Consider the following 22,994-nt stretch of genomic DNA (forward strand, 5'->3'; position numbering starts at 1 on the left):
GTACTCTGGCACACATGGCTGACTCCATGTTAGGCTGCCTTTCCAGGGACCCTCGCGTTATGCACATTTTAGATAACACGGATTACTGGGTGTTCAGCCTTCTCGACACCCGCTACAAAGAGAACTTCTCATCTCTCATTCCTCTGGTGGAGAGGACGAGCTAAATGGTGCAATACCAGAAGATCCTTGTTGGAAAATTGCTTGAAAATTTTCCATCTGACAACGCTAGCGGCAGAGTCCGTACTTCCCTAGGCAACCGAGGAAGGGAGACAAGGGGAACACACAGCAGTTCCAACAAAGGCAGGGAAACACTCTCCAAGGCATGGGACACTTTCATGACACCCCGCCACCAATCTCACCCTGAAGCGCGGCCTAGTGAAACAAGGAGGGAAAAGTTTTGGAAGATGGTGAAGGAATACATAGCAGACCATGTCAGCGTCCAAAATGATCCCTCAGTGCCTTACAACTACTGGATGTCCAAGCTGTACACGTGGCATGAACTTGCGCTCTATGCCTTGTAGGTGTTGGCCTGCCCTGCCGCCAGCGTTTTGTCTGAGCATGTATTTAGTGCTGCTGGTGACATTTTAACAGATAAGTGTATCCACTTGTCCACTAGCAATGCTGACAGGTTGACTCAGATAAAAATGAACAACGCCTGGATTGCCCCTGACTTCTCAATTCCACCAGAGGAGAGCTGAGCTGAGACTGAACATAAAGGCAATTTCAATCTATCATTTATAATGTACTCAATCTACTGTAGTGTATTCCTGTGCACCTTTTCCACCTCAAAAAAAGAGTATATGGTTGAATCTTGTTTTCTCCTCCTCCTCCTCCACCTCCTCATCCAGATTGTATATATTCCCTCCACTCTAATTTTTTAATAAGGGTCAGCTCAACCGCAGGCCCTCGCCCCTAATGTTTTAGAGGGTCAGCTCAGCAGCAGGCCATCACATATAATGTTTTAGAGCGTCAGCTCAGCAGCAGGCCCTCACATATAATGTTTCAGAGCGTCAGCTCAACAGCAGGCCCTCGCCCCTAATGTTTTAGAGGGTTTGTTCAGCTGCAGGCCATCGAATATAATGTTTTACAGGGTCAGCTCACCAGCAAGCCGCACCTAAAATCTTTTACTTGGTCAGCTCACCTGCAGGCCCACAACTCAATGTGAATGAGTCCCTCCTTTATGTGATATACAGGTTGTATCCGAATGCCTGTTCATTGTAATTTTTGGCAGGACTTGCATTTTTTATACAAGTAAATATACAGGAAAGAATGTTTTCAATAAACTTTTCCTATAAAATCGATTTTTTTACTTTGGTTTTGTGCGTAAAACCTTAATTAGATTGTGGGCCTGGTGATGACTTTAAGCCCTTTTAAGCTGCATCAGCAGCAGCATGGTGATAAAAATGAGTGGCAAGGTGACATGGTGTGGAGATGGCAGCGTGAGGAGGCCACATAGTGGCAAAATGACTGTCTGGAAAAAAGACTGAGGCCACAGATTGCTTAGAAAGATGCAGATGGAATCAATCTGTGGAGCTGTATCACCGTCACCTGCAGATTAATGCAGACCAGGGCCGTAGCTATAGGGGAAGCAGGGGAAGCTGCAGCTTTGGGGCCCTGACCCAGAAGGGGCCCATCCAGGAGGAGGAGGACTAAAGGATTTGGTCAGGGCCCCCTCAACAGTATTACACAATGAAATTAGATACAGTGACAGTATAGACAGTGTATAAAACGGATGGAACAGCAGCTGGCCCTGGTCTGAGAGAGCGATATTTACTAGCCACAGGAATGGGGGCAGCATGAAAGGAAGGGGTCGCTAAAAATTTACTGTGGGATGAAGCCCCATTCAAACATTTGCTGTGGGGCCCAGTCAATTCTAGCTACGCCACTGATGCTATGATTCCCCGCTATCGGTGATCACCATGGTAGGTGCATAAAAGAACATCAAAAGTTGATAGAGAAGATATCCAAATGGATCGTGGATGTCACGGGGATGTGCGATAAGGCAGAAGTTATCTAGAGTCAACAAAGTGGCAGCAGGGCCTCTCCTGTATAACGTTTCCTCATCCAAAAATACCGCAGTGACATTCCCTGTAATTGTTTATTACTCATTCCAATAACAGGGCATCTTAGGAGTCCTGAATTGTTATTTATCGTCACTACCTCCCTGAGTCGGGAGTGGGTAATTGCCGCGCGCCTGCTGCCTTCCTTGGATGTTTCTGCTTTAATAACTTGACACACCCTCTCCATCCAATCAGATTTCAGCCATTGACCTCCCTTGGATGTGGCATGCCTTTCTCAAGTTCCCTCTCTGACATGGAACCCTGATTCCCTGTTATCCGTGATCACCATGGTAGGCGCATAAAAGAACATCGAAAGTTGATAGGGAAGATATCCAAATGGATCGTGGACGTCACGGGGACGTGCGATCAGGCAGAAGTTATCTAGAGTCAACAAAGCGGCAGCAGAGACTCTCCTGTATAACATTTCCACATCCAAAATACAGCAGTGACATTCCCTGTAATTTTTTATTACTCATTCCAATAACAGGGCATCTTAGGAGTCCTGTATTGTTATTTATCGGCACTACCTCCCAGAGTCGGGAGTAGGTAATTGCCGCGTGCCTGCTGCCTTCCTTGGATTCTTCTGCTTTAATAACTTGACCCACCCTCTCCACCCAATCTGATTTCAGCCATTGACCTCCTTTGGATGTGGTATCCCTTTCTCAAGCTACCTCTCCAGCATCAAACCCTGATTCCCCGTTAACCGTGATCACCATGGTAAGCGCAGAACAGAACATCGAAAGCTGATAGGGCAGACATCAAAATGGATTGTCGCCGTCACGGGGACGTGCAATCGCCCAGAGGTTATCTAGAGTTACCAATGCGGCAGCAGGCCCTTGCCCCTAAGGTTTTAGATGGTCAGATCAGCAGGCCCTTGCTCCAAATGTTTTTGAGGGTCACCAGCAGGCCATCAATAATAATTTTTCAAGGGTGTGTTGCCACGGCCTTTGGTTTGCGCCGTGACACTGTTGCCACACTTGCGGTTGCCCTGGCAGTGTCTCGGCCTTCTGGGTGATTGCCGTGACATGGTTGCCACGCATGCTGTTGCCGGTGGTAACGTTTGGCTTTGTTTGCTTGTGTGTGTACTTCCCCTTTAAGTTGTAGCCTTCCCTTGTCTGGTGTTGGAAGGGTTAACTCCCTTCCTAGTGTCTTGTGAATACTGGGTTTTTGTATGTGTGAGTGTGGCTGCTTGGGCTATTTAGTCTCTGCTGGATGCTGGTGGTTCTCTGTTCCATCTGTCCAGTGAGGGCCACCCTTATGGTCATCAATGTTATCACGGTGTCTCCTTCCCTTCCTGTCCCTTTGTGTATGGAGTGGGTTTTGATCAGGGTGTTGTTATGTCTATTTTTGGTGTTACATGTCTGGTAGTGTTTGGTGTCCAGCATGTTTATTAGACATTACCCTGTTTCACATTTATTGCAGCTATGAGTGTCCTGGGTCCCTGTGTGGTTTTGTGGTGTGTGCTCTGTCCTTTGATGTTGGTGTGGACACTAGCACTTGTGCACGGGTTCCAGTCAGTGTGTTGCTGGTTTCACTTACCTGCCATCTCTATAGCTGTATGTGTTCCCCTCTCCTTGCAGCCTGGCCTCAGATAGAGACTCCTGTTCCTCCATTACTGGGATGAACAGGTTGTCTCTCCCCTGCTCCTAAGTGAGGGATTACCAGGGCCACTTCGGGTCTTTAGGTATCCTGAGTATGAGTCGTCCTACCATCGGGGTCCGCTCATACAGTGAGGAGTCAGGGAGAGGATTAGGGACGCGGTAGGAGGTGACCTGCTCCCTTATTACCCCTTTTGGCCAGGCTGATCCCCTTTACTCTCTGACACCGCACGGTGGGGGGTTTCCCCCACTCCCTGCCGACATGTGTATGATGCCCTCCTTTATGTGTAGCAAAGGGTGTTTTGGAGTGCCGGTTCCTTGTAGTTTTTGGCAGCCCTTTCACTTAGTGCATAGGCTTTATGAGTGTAGGAGTCCCACTAACTGAACAATTGTACCACAAAGTGAATGAGGCCCTCCTTTATGTGATATACAGGGTGTATCGGAGTGCCTCTTCCTTGTAATTTTTTGCAGCACTTGCACTTTATATGCAATTGAATATACAGGAAAGAATGTTTCCTAACACCCGAATACAAACCGGATTCCAAAAAAGTTGGGACACTAAACAAATTGTGAATAAAAACTGAATGCAATGATGTGGAGATGGCAAATGCAAATATTTTATTTGTAATAGAACGTAGATGACAGATCAAACGTTTAATCCGAGTAAATGTATCATTTTAAAGGAAAAATACGTTGATTCCAATTTTCACAGTGTCAACAAATCCCAAAAAAGTTGGGACAAGTAGCAATAAGAGGCTGGAAAAAGTAAATTTGAGCATAACGAAGAGCTGGAAGACCAATTAACACTAATTAGGTCAATTGGCAACATGATTGGGTATAAAAAGAGCTTCACAGAGTGGCAGTGTCTCTCAGAAGCCAAGATGGGTAGAGGATCACCAATTCCCACAATGTTGCGCAGACAGATAGTGGAGCAATATCAGGAAAGGTGTTACCCAGCGAAAAATTGCAAAGACTTTGCATCTATCATCATCAATTGTGCATAATATCATCCGAAGATTCAGAGAATCTGGAACAATCTCTGTGCGTAAGGGTCAAGGCTGTAAAACCATACTGGATGCCCGTGATCTCCGGGCCCTTAAACGGCACTGCACCACAAACAGGAATGCTACTGTAAAGGAAATCACAGAATGGGCTCAGGAATACTTCCAGAAACCATTGTCAGTGAACAAAATCCACCGTGCCATCCGCCGTTGCCAGCTGAAACTCTACAGTGCAAAGAAGAAGCCATTTCTAAGCAAGATCCACAAGCTCAGGCGTTTTCACTGGGCCAGGGATCATTTAAAATGGAGTGTGGCAAAATGGAAGATGTTCTGTGGTCAGACGAGTCACGATTCAAAGTTCTTTTTAGAAATCTGGGACGCCATGTCATCCGGACCAAAGAGGACAAGGACAACCCAAGTTGTTATCAACGCTCAGTTCAGAAGCCTGCCTCTCTGATGGTATGGGGTTGCATGAGTGCGTGTGGCATGGGCAGCTTGCATGTCTGGAAAGGCACCATCAATGCAGAAAAATATATTCAGGTTCTAGAACAACATATGCTCCCATCCAGACGTCATCTCTTTCAGGGAAGACCCTGCATTTTTCAACAAGATAATGCCAGACCACATTCTGCATCAATCACAACATCATGGCTGCGTAGGAGATGGATCCGAGTACTGAAATCGCCAGTCTGCAGTCCAGATCTTTCACCTATAGAGAACATTTGGCGCATCATAAAGAGGAAGGTGCAACAAAGAAGGCCCAAGACGATTGAACAGTTAGAGGCCTGTATTAGACAAGAATGGGAGAGCATTTCTATTTCTAAACTTAAGAAACTGGTCTCCTCGGTCCCCAGACGTCTGTTGAGTGTTGTAAGAAGAAGGGGAGATGCCACACAGTGGTGAAAATGGCCTTGTCCCAACTTTTTTGGGATTTGTTGACACCATGAAATTCTGATTCAACATATTTTTCCCTTAAAATGGTACATTTTCTCAGTTTAAACTTTTGTTCCGTGATTTATGTTCTATTCTGAATAAAATATTAGAAGTTGGCACCTCCACATCATTGCATTCAGTTTTTATTCACGATTTGTATAGTGTCCCAACTTTTTTGGAATCCGGTTTGTACTTTGGTACTCGATCATCACTAATGATCAGCTCTTTTTCAGGCGAAATAAAACTTTATTTGACCAAAATGTATTTGAGCAAGTAGAAAGGCATTTCATTATGCACTTCAGCCGATTTAAACATTTCCCTGAAGGTAAAACTTAAAATCAGACACTGCGATTTGTACATTTGGAAATCATGCTAAAATCTGTAAAAGCAGGAGCTACGGTATAAAATACAGTGTAAGAGGAAACTGAAAATACAAAGTGATTTTGTGGGGGATTCAATCAGCACAACCCTGTATGCAGGTGCACATCGCTATGGCGAAATACATATACAAAGAAAAATACACAAATGCAATAGCTCTCAGCAACCAGCATTCTGCCCTGCCTCTATGCTGGATGAGGCATTGGTGTACATTTTGGCCAAAGCGTAATAAGCCACTCACCATGTGAAGGTCGCCTCTATGGAGTGGTCCCTAACACTAGTTCCTACCTGTTTATGGGCCATGACAGCCACACAAAGTCCAGGGAATGCAGGTACAGCATGCATGCCAAGCACACTCTGCTTTTAACCCCGTCCAGTGCCATTACAGCTTTCATCGGATCCAGGGATGCAAGTACCAACATGTATGCTGAGCCCACTATATACTTCTCCTGGAGCCAAATGGCTACTGGTAGGTGCCATATAAGCAGACTCAGTTTTATACTGACCTTAAAACCAGCATCCAGGGCAGACTAACTGGTCAGGTGTGCATGACTGCATGGAGATCGCCACGCCTCCAATATATACTACTGCTCTTATTGTGGTACACTTGTTGATGTCATAAAATATTATCAGACCTGCAACCAAGTTGTGAATGTCACCGTAGCTTGTACCCAATCTTGCCTCTTGTAGCAGTCTGCACACAAATCAATAGTTGCAGACTGCTACACCTCCATTCATCTATACCACTCAAGTGCAACATCATGTGCAGTGCAATAACCAAAATAATTCCAGGGAGATAAGGTTCACATTCAGAAACAGGACTCCTCTTCAGAGACTCTCTTTTTTCAACACGCAGGAACAAAAGAGGGAAATCCTTATTTATATGAACATCTATACTAATAAAAGCCCTGTGTGCGTGTTCAGGGCTGGTGTCCGTGCGTGTGTGCCGATTATTGAAGTGCGCACCACACACCGCCCACACCAAAAGACAGGGAAGAGACAAAAGGCAGTCGTGGCCAAAAGTTTTGAGAATTACATAAATATTGGAAATTGGAAAAGTTGCTGCTTAAGTTTTTATAATAGCAATTTGCATATACTCCAGAATGTTATGAAGAGTGATCAGATGAATTGCATAGTCCTTCTTTGCCATGAAAATTAACTTAATCCCAAAAAAAACTTTCCACTGCATTTTATTGATGTCATTAAAGGACCTACTGAGATCATTTCAGTAATCGTCTTGTTAACTCAGGTGAGAATGTTGACGAGCACAAGGCTGGAGATCATTATGTCAGGCTGATTGGGTTAAAATGGCAGACTTAACATGTTAAAAGGAGGGTGATGCTTGAAATCATTGTTCTTCCATTGTTAACCATGGTGACCTGCAAAGAAACGCGTGCAGCCATCATTGCGTTGCATAAAAATGGCTTCACAGGCAAGGATATAGTGGCTAGTAAGATTGCACCTCAATCAACAATTTATAGGATCATCAAGAACTTCAAGGAAAGAGGTTCAATTCTTGTTAAGAAGGCTTCAGGGCGTCCAAGAAAGTCCAGCAAGCGCCAGGATCGTCTCCTAAAAAGGATTCAGCTGTGGGATCGGAGTGCCACCAGTTCAGAGCTTGCTCAGGAATAGCAGCAGGCAGGTGTGAGCGCATCTGCATGCACAGTGAGGCGAAGACTTTTGGAAGATGGCCTGGTGTCAAGAAGGCCAGCAAAGAAGCCACTTCTCTCTAAAAAAACATCAGGGACAGATTGATCTTCTGCAGAAAGTATAGTGAATGGACTGCTGAGGACTGGGGCAAAGTCATATTCTCAGATGAAGCCTCTTTCCGATTGTTTGGGGCATCTGGAAAAGGTGAGCGCTACCATCAGTCCTATGTCATGCCAACAGTAAAGCATCCTGAGACCATTCATGTGGGGGGTTGCTTCTCATCCAAGGGAGTGGGCTCACTCACAATTTTGTTCAAAAACACAGACATGAATAAAGAATGGTACCAAAACACCCTCCAACAGCAACTTCTTCCAACAATCCAACAACAGTTTGGTGAAGAATAATGCATTTTCCAGCACGATGGAGCACCGTGCTATAAGGCAAAAGTGATAACTAAGTGGCTCGGGGACCAAAACGTTGACATTTTGGGTCCATGGCCTGGAAACTCCCCAGATCTTAATCCCATTGAGAACTTGTGGTCAATCCTCAAGAGGCGGGTGGACAAACAAAAACCCACTAATTCTGACAAACTCCAAGAAGTGATTATGAAAGAATGGGTTGCTATCAGTCAGGAATTGGCCCAGAAGTTGATTGAGAGCATGCCCAGTCGAATTGCAGAGGTCCTGAAAAAGAAAGGTCAACACTGCAAATACTGACTCTTTGCATAAATGTCATGTAATTGTCGATAAAAGCCTTTGAAATGTATGAAGTGCGTGTAATTATATTTCACTACATCACAGAAACAACTGAAACAATGATCTAAAAGCAGTTTAGCAGCAAACTTTGTGAAAACTAATATTTGTGTCATTCTCAAAACTTTTGGCCACGACTGTACACAGTGGCGTACTAAGGTGGGGGCGCAGGAAGCTGGGTTCTGTCACTCACCGCTCAGATCCCCGCTCTCCTCCCCTCCTTCAAGCCTGTGGCACTCTGAATGGTGAAGCAGGAAGACTTTTCCCCGCTCCACCATTCAGTCTGCAGGCACAGATTGAGCTGCCAGCAAGTGTGTGGGCGGAGCCTACAGCTGTAAAATCTGCATAAGCTCTGCCCCCACACAGTGCTGCAGAGCGATCTGTGTCTGCAGGGAAAAAAGGTATCTGAGCTACAGGAATGGGACACAGAGGACTTTATCAGTATGGAGAGGGCACAGAAGACTGTATCAGTATGGAGGGGGCACAGAAGACTGTATCAGTATGGAGGGGGCACAGAAGACTTTATCAGTATGGAGGGGACCCAGAGGACTTTATCACTATGGAGGGGGCACAGCGGACTTTATCACTATGGAGGGGGCACAGAGTACTTTATCACTATGGAGGGGGCATAGAGGACTTTATTACTATGGAGGGGGCACAGAGCCAGAGGGCATTACTACAATGAAGTGGGCATTATTACTGTGAAGGGGCACTATGGAGATTTCTACTATGGAGGGGGCACATAGGGCATTACTAGCACAGTGGGCATTACTACTATTAAGGGGGCACAATGGCATTACTACTATTAAGGGGGCATAATGGGGATTATTACTGTGAAGGGGCAAAAAGAGGGCATTACAATTATTAAAGGGGCACAGAGAGGGCATAACTACTGTGAGGGGGCACACATCTGTACAAAACTACTGTGAGGGGGTAAAATTTTTTTTAAGTAGGGGGGTGCTATAGAAAGGTCCACCCCGGGTGCCAAACACCCTAGGCACGCCACTGGCGCTACAGCCCGACAAAAACAACCTGACAAGTATTCATAAAGGGAGAGTGCAAACAAGACAGTAAAATATGATAATATACCACTAGATGTCACAATATCACCTGACCCAAGAGAGAGTCGCAAGAACCACCCCATATATGCACATCCGACAATCAGTCAATATAAAATATATATAAAGTTTATTGGACACACCAACAGATACATATTAAAAATTTGCATTTACATTTACATAAACGCCCTGGGCGTTCTCTCACTCTTCCAGGTCCACTGCACCAGCAGGTTTATGTAGGTTTGACTCTCCAATTTAGACCTCATCATGGTCTGTCTGCATTTCTAGTGGTCTCACCTCATTTCATATTTGCTATATGTTTTGTATCAGATTTTTATATGCTGGTTTATAGTGTATATGGCCATTCTGTGGCAACCCAGTGGACCTGTATGTGTCGGTTACATATACACTGCTCAAAAAAATAAAGGGAACACAAAAATAACACATCCTAGATCTGAATTAATTAAATATTCTTCTGAAATACTTTGTTCTTTATATAGTTGAATGTGCTGACAACAAAATCACACAAAAATAAAAAAAATTGAAATCACATTTTTTAACCCATGGAGGTCTGGATTTGGAGTCACACTCAAAATTAAAGTGGAAAAACACACTACAGGCTGATCCAACTTTGATGTAATGTCCTTAAAACAAGTCAAAATGAGGCTCAGTAGTATGTGTGGCCTCCACGTGCCTGTATGACCTCTCTACAACGCCTGTGCATGCTCCTGATGAGGTGGCGGACGGTCTCCTGTGGGATCTTCTCCCAGACCTGGACTAAAGCATCTGCCAACTCCTGGACAGTCTGTGGTGCAACGTGACGTTGGTGGATAGAGCGAGACATGATGTCCCAGATGTGCTCAATTGGATTCAGATCTGGGGAACGGGCGGGCCAGTCCATAGCATCAATGCCTTCGTCCTGCAGGAACTGCTGACACACTCCAGCCACATGAGGTCTAGCATTGTCTTGCATTAGGAGGAACCCAGGGCCAACCGCACCAGCATATGGTCTCACAAGGGGTCTGAGGATCTCATCTCGGTACCTAATGGCAGTCAGGCTACCTCTGGCGAGCACATGGAGGGCTGTGCGGCCCTTCAAAGAAATGCCACCCCACACCATTACTGACCCAATGCCAAACCGGTCATGCTGGAGGATGTTGCAGGCAGCAGAACATTCTCCACGGCGTATCCAGACTATGTCACGTCTGTCACATGTGCTCAGTGTGAACCTGCTTTCATCTGTGAAGAGCACAGGGTGCCAGTGGCGAATTTGCCAATCTTGGTGTTCTCTGGCAAATGCCAAACGTCCTGCACGGTGTTGGGCTGTAAGCACAACCCCCACCTGTGGACGTCGGGCCCTCATATCACCCTCATGGAGTCTGTTTCTGACCGTTTGAGCAGACACATGCACATTTGTGGCCTGCTGGAGGTCATTTTGCAGGGCTCTGGCAGTGCTCCTCCTGTTCATCCTTGCACAAAGGTGGAGGTAGCGGTCCTGCTGCTGGGTTGTTGCCCTCCTACAGCCTCCTCCACGTCTCCTGATGTACTGGCCTGTCTCCTGGTAGCGCCTCCATGCTCTGGACACTACGCTGACCGACATAGCAAACCTTCTTGCCACAGCTCGCATTGATGTGCCATCCTGTATAAGCTGCACTACCTGAGCCACTTGTGTGGGTTGTAGACTCCGTCTCATGCTACCACTAGAGTGAAAGCACCGCCAGCATTCAAAAGTGACCAAAACATCAGCCAGGAAGCATAGGAACTGAGAAGTGGTCTGTTATCACCACCTGCAGAACCACTCCTTTATAGGGAGTGTCTTGCTAATTGCCTATATATTCCACCTGTTGTCTATCCCATTTGCACAACAGCATGTGAAATTGATTGTCACTCAGTGTTGCTTCCTAAGTGGACAGTTTTATTTCACAGAAGTGTGATTGACTTGGAGTTACATTGTGTTGTTTAAGTGTTTCCTTAATTTTTTTGAGCAGTGTATTATATTGCATACCGCACTTTGTTCTAATTGTATACAATTTTTAATATGTATCTGTTGGTGTGTCCAATAAACTTTATATATATCTTATATTGACTGATTGTCGGATGTGCATATATGGGGTGGTTCTTGCGACTCTCTCTTGGGTCAGGTGATATTGTTTCATGCTTTTTTCACCACCCTTTGCACTCCGCGTATTATTTGGTGTGCCCCCTGTTTTCTCAATCCATACCACTAGATGTCAGTATCCTTTGTAATAAAAGCCCTGTCTGCGTGCTCAGGGCTGCATGTCCGTGCGTGTGTGCTAATAATTGAACTGCGCATGTGCGGCACGCTTACCAATCAACACGCGACGTTCCACTTGCAACCGTGCTGCCCGCACCAGTGCCAGTCAGTGCCAGCAGTATCAGCCATCAGTGAGTGCCACTAGTCACAGTGCCAGCAGTATCATCCACCAGTCAGTGCCAGTTGTTAGGGCCACCAGCCACAGCCACCAGTCAGTGCCAGCCGTCTGAGCCATGAGTCACAGCCAGCAGTCTCAGCCACAGTCAATGCTTAGTGCCAGCAGTCTCAGCCATAGCCACCAGTCAGTAGCAGCAGTCTCAGCCGCAGTCATCAGTCTTAGCCACAGCCAGCAGTCTCACCCACCAGTCAGTGCCAGCAGTCAGTGCCAGCAGTCTCAGCCACAGCCACCAGTCAGTGCCAGGAGTCTCAGACACAAGCTACAGCCAGCAGTCTCAGACACAGCCACCAGTTAGTTCCCTTGCCATTTAATATAGACTGTTCCTACTAATGTTTATGCACTACTGTTCTAGCACCCGTTATTGTAACGGACTTAATGTCTAATCTATATATACTTCTTTAAGAACTTCTTTAAGAACTTTCTTCTACAGCGACCCATGGAACATGTTCTATGATGATACATTGATGACATTTTTCTTTTTAAATTTGGACTCGTCAATTAGAACTTTAAGAAAGATGCTATGTAAATGTAAAGCATCCAAATGGTTTGTTGTCCCTAGTTAATATTATGGAGTGTCCAGTATGTAATACAGGGTTGAACAACTCTGCAATGGTCTTCTAGAATCATCCTGACAGCAAAACCACATTCACATATTATAAAACAGTAATCAAATGGTATTTAAAAGTATTTTTAACTAGAAATTCTGTGTGTTCCCAGTTTACACAGATACATTATGTATGCACATTATCATATGTTATATTTCTACAATATACTTTTTTAACATCCTTCTTACCATCAAGATATAAAAATGTTAGCTAGTAATTAGTGTTGAGCCGACCCGTGGATGTTCGGGTTCACCAGGTTCGGCCAAACTTCAGGTCAAAGTTTGGGTCCCGAACTTGACCCGAACTCAAACCCAAGCCACATTGAAGTCAATTGGGACCCGAACTTTGGTGCACTAAAATGGCTGTAAAATAGTCATAGTAATGGTTAGAGGGCTGCAAAAGGAAGCAAAATGTAGGTAAGAGCAAGACAATTGCATTGTAAACAAATGTAGATAGGGAAATGACTTAAAATAACGTAGAATACAAATAATATATAAAAAGAACTAGGAGGAAGAGGTCAAAGTGGAGTGGGAGGTTGAGGAAGTAGAGGACGTGGCCATTTAGGTGGAAGCAGCGGTGGAAGAGGAGAAGGTAGCTAACACTGTTATTGTTTTTTTTCTTTTTTCTTTATAAATTTGGGAAGCCCCCAAAACATTGGGAAATATCAAACAAAATGAACAAACTGTCCTGTAGTATAACAATGGTTGGGACAAATTAATTATTGTATTTCCCTGTCACGGATGCAATGCAGGTCTATCTCACACCAAAAATGGGTTTATGTCACCCACAGAACAGATTACCTATTGTATTACCCTGACACGGATGCAATGCAGGTTTATCTTACACCAAAAACTGGGTCTCTACCATGCACAGAATTAACAGACAGATTATTTATTGTATTTCCGTGTCATGGATGCAGTGCAGATTTATCTCACACTAAAAATGGGTTAATGTCACCTACAGAATTAACAGACAGATTAAGTATTATATTTCTGTGTCAGGAGTGCAAAGATGGTGCATTGCAGCCACAAAAAATTGCTATATGTCATCCACAGAATTAACAGCAAGATTAAATTCCTAACACTCTCTCAGTTCAGTTGCCTACCTCATGTCCCTGCACTACTGATGGACAGTGTTATGCGTGACCCAGCCTGTATAGAGGCTGGGTCACATGATGCACGGGCCAATCACAGCCATGCCATTACTAGGCATGACTGTGATGCTTTCTAAGTGCCCATAGCTTAAAAGCTTGTTGATTGGCTGCTCTGCCGCCTTTCAACAAGCTTTATTAAATGCCCAAACACCTAACATGAACTTTTGCTGCAAGGTTCGGGTTCGGGTCCGGGTACCCTTACTCGAAAAGTTCGTTACTTTGCAGTTCGGGTTCGCTCAACGCTACTAGTAATCATATACTGAATTCATTACAAAATTCACAAAAATCTAAAATTTTTGAGAATTGAAAACTTTTATGATTGGCCCTACAAAAATCATTTAAAATGGCAGCTTCCATTTTATAAATCCTAATACAGAGAAGATATTGTATCTGCCACCAAAAAGGGATACTAGGAGACCTCAGAGTGTCATACACATTTTTCAGGGCAATTGGTGCACTTTTGGTTCTGGGAGAATTTATTCAGACTGAATCAAATCTGACAGTCAGTTTGATGTAATTTGACCTAAAACAAATTTTGGGAAATTCACTCATCTCTAATTATAAGATATAATTGATTTTTTATTTTATTTACCTCAATGATCTGTGTGTTATTAATGCAATTGATGACTGCATACTTTTTCAAGTTAACTTATTTGTGTAATAAATTAGTTAACTAACTGTTAAGCTGTTTTACTCTTTACATTACAGATTCCAGGAACTTCATCCATAGTTCAGAGGAAGTGGAAACCCTTACAGTGCCCAGTACAATCCAAGGGGCAAGGACAACAAACATGTAAACCTAGAATTAATGGCGTGGCTGCTGAAATTAAACAGATTCGTGCCAGGAGGAAGACTGCTCGCATGCTCATGGTGGTCCTACTGGTGTTTGCTATATGCTATTTACCAATTAGTATCCTTAATATTTTGAAAAGGTATAGTGTTGTTTTTATTATAATAACTGAAAATGTATTAAGAGTATTGATGAGTGAACTTTTCAAAAATTCAATTTGGCTGCTTTGCCGAACTTTGACTAGAAATTTGATTTGTTACAAATTACTTCATTCGTAACGAATCACATTCCATTGTACAGAGTGAGCACAATGTTGGGAATGCTGATTGCGCCACCGGCATTTAACCTCTCAGATCCTGTGTTCAACGCAGATTGCTGCATCTGAGAGTCACATTCAGCCTATCAGGGGTTAAAACTAAAAATACATTCCCACCCCATCCATTTGATCACAGATAGACTGTCGCTGCCATCTTGTAGATCAAATGGATGAGGTATGTTTTTTTTTTACTACCATTTCAGAATAAAATGATTCATTACCACAAAATGCCAATAAATTTGCATTCATGGCATCGGATTTTTAAAATAATAATAATAATAATAATAATAATAATAATAATAATAATAATAAATAGGCAGACAGACTGAAGTTTGAAGACACCTCTGATGCTAATGACATTTGACATTTTCCCTATGGTCAAATTATTTTCAATCTTTTCTAGGGGTACTATCATTGTTGTCCAGGTCACTTTCATTAGTTAGTTTTTTTAAAAATATTCTGTTGAACCACAATTTAAAAGCAGTGTCTGATTTTCATTAGCTACTTTTCAGTATTTTTATTTTTTTAAACTTTTATCAGTTTCAAGTTATTTTTGTGACCATTGTGGGTTTTTCTTTTTTTAACGAAGTGTACCAACAATTTTGTATCCAAAAACATTTTAATGAATAGCTTACTGGCTATACTAAATGTTTAAATACATGCAATTATAAACTTGTTCAGATCCAGGTGCTGGTTTGAAAACTGCAGGATATTTTTCAAGGGACAATCTCTTTAATGTAGTGGAGTATTTAATGTTTTCCTTAACCACCTCAGCCCCCAGTGCTTAAACACCCTGAAAGACCAGGCCACTTTTTACACTTCTGACCTACACTACTTTCACCGTTTATTGCTCGGTCATGCAACTTACCACCCAAATGAATTTTACCTCCTTTTCTTCTCACTAATAGAGCTTTCATTTGGTGGTATTTCATTGCTGCTGACATTTTTACTTTTTTTGTTATTAATCGAAATTTAACGATTTTTTTGCAAAAAAATGACATTTTTCACTTTCAGTTGTAAAATTTTGCAAAAAAAACGACATCCATATATAAATTTTGCTCTAACTTTATTGTTCTACATGTCTTTGATAAAAAAAAAATGGTTTGGGTAAAAGTTATAGCGTTTACAAACTATGGTACAAAAATGTGAATTTCCGCTTTTTGAAGCAGCTCTGACTTTCTGAGCACCTGTCATGTTTCCTGAGGTTCTACAATGCCCAGACAGTACAAACACCCCACAAATGACCCCATTTCGGAAAGTACACACCCTAAGGTATTCGCTGATGGGCATAGTGAGTTCATAGAACTTTTTATTTTTTGTCACAAGTTAGCGGAAAATGATGATTTTTTTTTTTTTTTTTTTTTCTTACAAAGTCTCATATTCCACTAACTTGTGACAAAAAATAAAAAATTCCATGAACTCACTATGCCCATCACGAAATACCTTGGGGTCTCTTCTTTCCAAAATGGGGTCACTTGTGGGGTAGTTATACTGCCCTGGCATTCTAGGGGCCCAAATGTGTGGTAAGGAGTTTGAAATCAAATTCTGTAAAAAATGACGAGTGAAATCCGAAAGGTGCTCTTTGGAATGTGGGCCCCTTTGCCCACCTAGGCTGCAAAAAAGTGTCACACATCTGGTATCTCCGTATTCAGTAGAAGTTGGGGAATGTGTTTTGGGGTGTCATTTTACATATACCCATGCTGGGTGAGATAAATATCTTGGTCAAATGCCAACTTTGTATAAAAAAATGGAAAAAGTTGTCTTTTGCCAAGATATTTCTCTCACCCAGCATGGGTATATGTAAAAAGACACCCCAAAACACATTCCCCAACTTCTCCTGAATACGGAGATACCAGATATGTGACACTTTTTTGCAGCCTAGGTGGGCAAAGGGGCCCATATTCCAAAGAGCACCTTTCGGATTTCACTCGTCATTTTTTACAGAATTTGATTTCAAACTCCTTACCACACATTTGGGCCCCTAGAATGCCAGGGCAGTATAACTACCCCACAAGTGACCCCATTTTGGAAAGAAGACACCCCAAGGTATTCGCTGATGGGCATAGTGAGTTCATGGAAGTTTTTATTTTTTGTCACAAGTTAGTGGAATATGAGACTTTGTATGAAAAAAAAAAAAAAAAAAAAAAATCATCATTTTCCACTAACTTGTGACAAAAAATAAAAAATTCTAGGAACTCGCCATGCCCCTCACGGAATACCTTGGGGTGTCTTCTTTCCAAAATGGGGTCACTTGTGGGGTAGTTATACTGCCCTGGCATTTTCCAGGGGCCCTAATGTGTGGTAAGTAGGTAAATGACCAGTGAAATCCAAAAGGTGCTCTTTGGAATATGGGCCCCTTTGCCCACCTAGGCTGCAAAAAAGTGCCACACATGTGGTATCTCCGTACTCAAGAGAAGTTGGGGAATGTGTTTTGGGGTGTCTTTTTACATATACCCATGCTGGGTGAGAGAAATATCTTGGCAAAAGACAACTTTTCCCATTTTTTTATACAAAGTTGGCATTTGACCAAGATATTTATCTCACCCAGCATGGGTATATGTAAAATGACACCCCAAAACACATTCCCCACCTTCTCCTGAGTACGGAGATACCAGATGTGTGACACTTTTTTGCAGCCTAGGTGGGCAAAGGGGCCCATATTCCAAAGAGCACCTTTCGGATTTCACTCGTCATTTTTTACAGAATTTGATTTCAAACTCCTTACCACACATTTGGGCCCCTAAAATACCAGGGCATTATACCTACCCCACAAGTGACCCCATTTTGGAAAGAATAGACCCCAAGGTATTCGCTGATGGGCATAGTGAGTTCATGGAAGTTTTTATTTTTTGTCACAAGTTAGTGGAATATGAGACTTTGTATGAAAAAAAAAAAAAAAAAAAAAATCATCATTTTCCACTAACTTGTGACAAAAAATAAAAAATTCTAGGAACTCGCCATGCCCCTCACGGAATACCTTGGGGTGTCTTCTTTCCAAAATGGGGTCACTTGTGGGGTAGTTATACTGCCCTGGCATTTTCCAGGGGCCCTAATGTGTGGTAAGTAGGTAAATGACCAGTGAAATCCGAAAGGTGCTCTTTGGAATATGGGCCCCTTTGCCCACCTAGGCTGCAAAAAAGTGTCACACATCTGGTATCTCCGTACTCGGGAGAAGTTGGGGAATGTGTTTTGGGGTGTCTTTTTACATATACCCATGCTGGGTGAGAGAAATATCTTGGCAAAAGACAACTTTTCCCATTTTTTTATACAAAGTTGGCATTTGACCAAGATATTTATCTCACCCAGCATGGGTATATGTAAAATGACACCCCAAAACACATTCCCCAACTTCTCCTGAGTACGGCGATACCAGATGTGTGACACTTTTTTGCAGCCTAGATGCGCAAAGGGGCCCAAATTCCTTTTAGGAGGGCATTTTTAGACATTTGGATACCAGACTTCTTCTCACGCTTTGGGGCCCCTAGAATGCCAGGGCAGTATAAATACCCCACATGTGACCCCATTTTGGAAAGAAGACACCCCAAGGTATTCAATGAGGGGCATGGCGAGTTCATAGAAATTTTTTTTTTTTGGCACAAGTTAGCGGAAATTGATATTTTTTATTTTTTTCTCACAAAGTCTCCCGTTCCGCTAACTTGGGACAAAAATTTCAATCTTTCATGGACTCAATATGCCCCTCACGGAATACCTGGGGGTGTCTTCTTTCCGAAATGGGGTCACATGTGGGGTATTTATACTGCCCTGGCATTCTAGGGGCCCTAAAGCGTGAGAAGAAGTCTGGAATATAAATGTCTAAAAAATTTTACGCATTTGGATTCCGTGAGGGGTATGGTGAGCTCATGTGAGATTTTATTTTTTGTCACAAGTTAGTGGAATATGAGACTTTGTAAGAAAAAAAAAAAATAATTCCGCTAACTTGGGCCAAAAAAATGTCTGAATGGAGCCTTACAGGGGGGTGATCAATGACAGGGGGGTGATCAATGACAGGGGGGTTGATCAATGACAGGGGGTTGATCAATGACAGGGGGGTGATCAATGACAGGGGGGTGATCAATGACAGGGGGGTGATCAATGACAGGGGGGTGATCAATGACAGGGGGGGTGATCAATGACAGGGGGGGTGATCAATGACAGGGGGGGTGATCAATGACAGGGGGGGTGATCAATGACAGGGGGGTGATCAATGACAGGGGGGTGATCAATGACAGGGGGGTGATCAATGACAGGGGGGTGATCAGGGAGTCTATATGGGGTGATAACCACAGTCATTGATCACGCCCGTGTAAGGCTTCATTCAGACGTCCGTATGCGTTTTGCGGATCCGATCCATCTATCAGTGGATCCGTAAAAATCATGCGGACGTCTGAATGGAGCTTTACAGGGGGGTGATCAATGACAGGGGGGTAATCAATGACAGGGGGGTGATCAGGGAGTCTATATGGGGTGATCACCACAGTCATTGATCATGCCCCTGTAAGGCTTCATTCAGACGTCCGGATGCGTTTTGCGGATCCGATCCATCTATCAGTGGATCCGTAAAAATCATGCGGACGTCTGAATGGAGCTTTACAGGGGGGTAATCAATGACAGGGGGGTGATCAGGGAGTCTATATGGGGTGATAACCACAGTCATTGATCATGCCCCTGTAAGGCTTCATTCAGACGTCCGGATGCGTTTTGCGGATCCGATCCATCTATCAGTGGATCCGTAAAAATCATGCGGACGTCTGAATGGAGCTTTACAGGGGGGTAATCAATGACAGGGGGGTGATCAATGACAGGGGGGTGATCAGGGAGTCTATATGGGGTGATAACCACAGTCATTGATCATGCCCCTGTAAGGCTTCATTCAGACGTCCGGATGCGTTTTGCGGATCCGATCCATCTATCAGTGGATCCGTAAAAATCATGCGGACGTCTGAATGGAGCTTTACAGGGGGGTAATCAATGACAGGGGGGTGATCAGGGAGTCTATATGGGGTGATAACCACAGTCATTGATCATGCCCCTGTAAGGCTTCATTCAGACGTCCGGATGCGTTTTGCGGATCCGATCCATCTATCAGTGGATCCGTAAAAATCATGCGGACATCTGAATGGAGCTTTACAGGGGGGTGATCAGGGAGTCTATATGGGGTGATCACCACAGTCATTGATCATGCCCCTGTAAGGCTTCATTCAGACGTCCGGATGCGTTTTGCGGATCCGATCCATCTATCAGTGGATCCGTAAAAATCATGCGGACGTCTGAATGGAGCTTTACAGGGGGGTAATCAATGACAGGGGGGTGATCAATGACAGGGGGGTGATCAGGGAGTCTATATGGGGTGATAACCACAGTCATTGATCATGCCCCTGTAAGGCTTCATTCAGACGTCCGGATGCGTTTTGCGGATCCGATCCATCTATCAGTGGATCCGTAAAAATCATGCGGACATCTGAATGGAGCTTTACAGGGGGTTGATCAATGACAGGGGGGTAATCAATGACAGGGGGGTGATCAGGGAGTCTATATGGGGTGATCAGGGAGTCTATATGGGGTGATCAGGGGCTAATAAGGGGTTAATAAGTGACGGGGGGGGGGTGTAGTGTAGTGTAGTGGTGCTTGGTGCTACTTTACTGAGCTACCTGTGTCCTCTGGTGGTCGATCCAAACAAAAAGGGGACCACCAGAGGACCAGGTAGCAGGTATATTAGACACTGTTATCAAAACAGCGTCTAATATACCTGTTAGGGGTTAAAAAAAACACATCTCCAGCCTGCCAGCGAACGATCGCCGCTGGCAGGCTGGAGGTCAACTCTCTTACCTTCCGTTCCTGTGAGCGCGCGCGCCTGTGTGCGCGCGTTCACAGGAAATCTCGCGTCTCGCGAGATGACGCGTATATGCGTCCACTCGGAATGAATCAACCACCTCCAGGACGCGTCTGTGCGTACAGCGGTCCGGAGGTGGTTAAAAATGTCATATGTTGATAGACAAAAAATACCTGAGGGACATTAATCAAATCAGATATGTCCGTTTTTTTGGGCTTAAAAATGTCACAACTCATGTTAATTGCAGTGTTTTCTGTGACATTTTGTGAAATTTTGTGACATTTGGTGAGCATCGCCACTTTTCAAAGTGGTCTATATTTAAAAGAAAAAGTGAGAATAAACCTGGATTATGGCACATTTACTATGTGCGACTTTCACAAAAGTTTCATCTCCACACACGAAATCCACTGGTATTCTTTTAGGCTGAGTTCACACTTCAGTTATTTGGTCAGTTTCTTAAATCAGTTATTTTAAGCCAAAACCAATAGTGAAGCCTACGCAGAGATAAGGTATAATGGAAAGATTTGAAGCTGTTCTGTGTTTCCGACCCACACCTTGTTTTGGCTCACAATAACTGATGGAAATACTACTATTTTGTACCTTGGAAACGAAAGCATTAAATTATACTGCTTGTCAATAAAGATGGCCTTGCGGTTCGCCCAGCGGTCGTTTCTCGGCGAACTTTGCTCGTTCGCGATTCGCCGAACATGCGAACATATTGCAATATTCGCACGCGCCATATTTTTTTGCATAGCGCCGAACTTTGACCCATGACACATCCATCAGGTGGGACAGGACAGCCAATTAAGACATTTCAGCACATGGACACACCCCCTACCCTATAAATAAACCCGATCTGGCCGCCATGTTACATTCAGTCTTTTGCCAGTGTAGGGAGAGGTTGCTGTGTGGAGCAGGGACAGACTGTTAGAGGCACCAAACGCTAGCTAAAAGGGCCACAAAAGTTAATTTAAGGACTGGTATAGGTGTGCTATTGATAGGTGTGACATACTGAGGTGTGTAATATACTTATAATATATTTTCTAACATAGAAAGTATATTATAGTGCATTTGTATTGTGCAGCAGTTGTGTGTGGTTCTGCTGCGATACTGCAGCTCTACAGAGGGACAAACGCTATTGGAACAACTAATTGCAACTGGTGTGCTATACCAATTGCCTCCCAAAAAATCAGATTGAGGTAGGGGTGTGATATACATAGAATATATTTTCTATATAGTGCATTTGTATTGTGCTGCATTTGTGTGAGGTTCTGCTGAGATACCGTAGCTATGCAGAGGGACAAAAGTCATTGGGACAACTAATTGCAACTGGTGTAATATAACAGTTGCCCCCCAAAAAATCTGATCGAGGCAGGGGTGTGATATACCTAGAATATACTTTCTATATAGTGCATTTGTATAGTGCATCATTTGTGTGCGGTTCTGCTGAGATACAGCAGCTATACAGAGGGACAAACACTATTGGAACAACTAATTGCAACTGGTGTGCTATACCAGTTGCCCCCCTAAAAATCTGATTGAGACAGGGGTGCGATATACCTAGAATATAATTTCTATATAGTGCATTTGTATTGTGCATCATTTGTGTGCAGTTCTGCTGAGATACTGCAGCTATACAGATGGACAAACAGAATTGGAACAACTAATTGCAACTGGTGTGATATACCAGTTGCCCTTAAAAATCTAATTAAGGGGTTCTATATACCTGCTTCCACAAATACTGCTCTTCTATAGGGATTTTGTCACAGGGTCATTTTGATTATGCCAAAGGATGCACCAGAGTTGGTTGAGTGGCTCACTCAGCCTTTCACTTCTGCACCCTCCTCATCCTCTGTATCTGCACCCTCCTCACTCTCTGCTGTGTGAACCCTTAAAGACACCACCACCACCATCACCATCACCACCACCATAGCCCCTTCACTGGAACAACAGATCGACGAGTGGTTGCTGCCGGTGAGCCTCAAGTCGGCCTGGTGTTGTGTGCGATAATGGGCGAAATCTCGTTGCAGCTCTGGGACTAGCCGGTTTGACGCACATCCCTTGCCTGGCGCATGTGCTGAATTTGGTGGTGCAGAAGTTCATTCGCAACTACCCCGACATGTCAGAGCTGCTGCATAAAGTGTGGGCCGTCTGTTCGCGCTTCCGGCGTTCACACCCTGCCGCTGCTCGCCTGTCTGCACTACAGCGTAACTTCGGCCTTCCCGCTCACCGCCTCATATGCGACGTACCCACCAGGTGGAACTTCACCTTGCATATGCTGGACAGACTGTGCGAGCAGCAGCAGGCCATAGTGGAGTTTCAGCTGCAGCACGCACGGGTCAGTCGCACTGTGGATCAGACACACTTCACCACCAATGACTGGGCCTCCATGCGAGACCTGTGTGCCCTGTTGCGCT

At 44.0% G+C, this 22,994-nt stretch overlaps 1 protein-coding gene across 1 annotated transcript in view; it reads left to right on the top strand.

The window, feature by feature from the left end:
- The window catches only part of HCRTR2 (hypocretin receptor 2), a 200,042-nt gene that overhangs the window by 134,378 nt on the left and 42,670 nt on the right, over positions 1–22,994 (top strand). The window contains exon 5 of the mRNA XM_040426809.1: positions 14,350–14,573. Within this exon, the coding sequence (XP_040282743.1) occupies positions 14,350–14,573 (224 nt within the window). The remainder of the gene's footprint in view (positions 1–14,349; positions 14,574–22,994) is intronic.

The sequence above is a fragment of the Bufo bufo genome, chromosome 4 (genome assembly GCF_905171765.1).
Source record: "Bufo bufo chromosome 4, aBufBuf1.1, whole genome shotgun sequence".
NCBI classification, from domain to species: domain Eukaryota; kingdom Metazoa; phylum Chordata; class Amphibia; order Anura; family Bufonidae; genus Bufo; species Bufo bufo.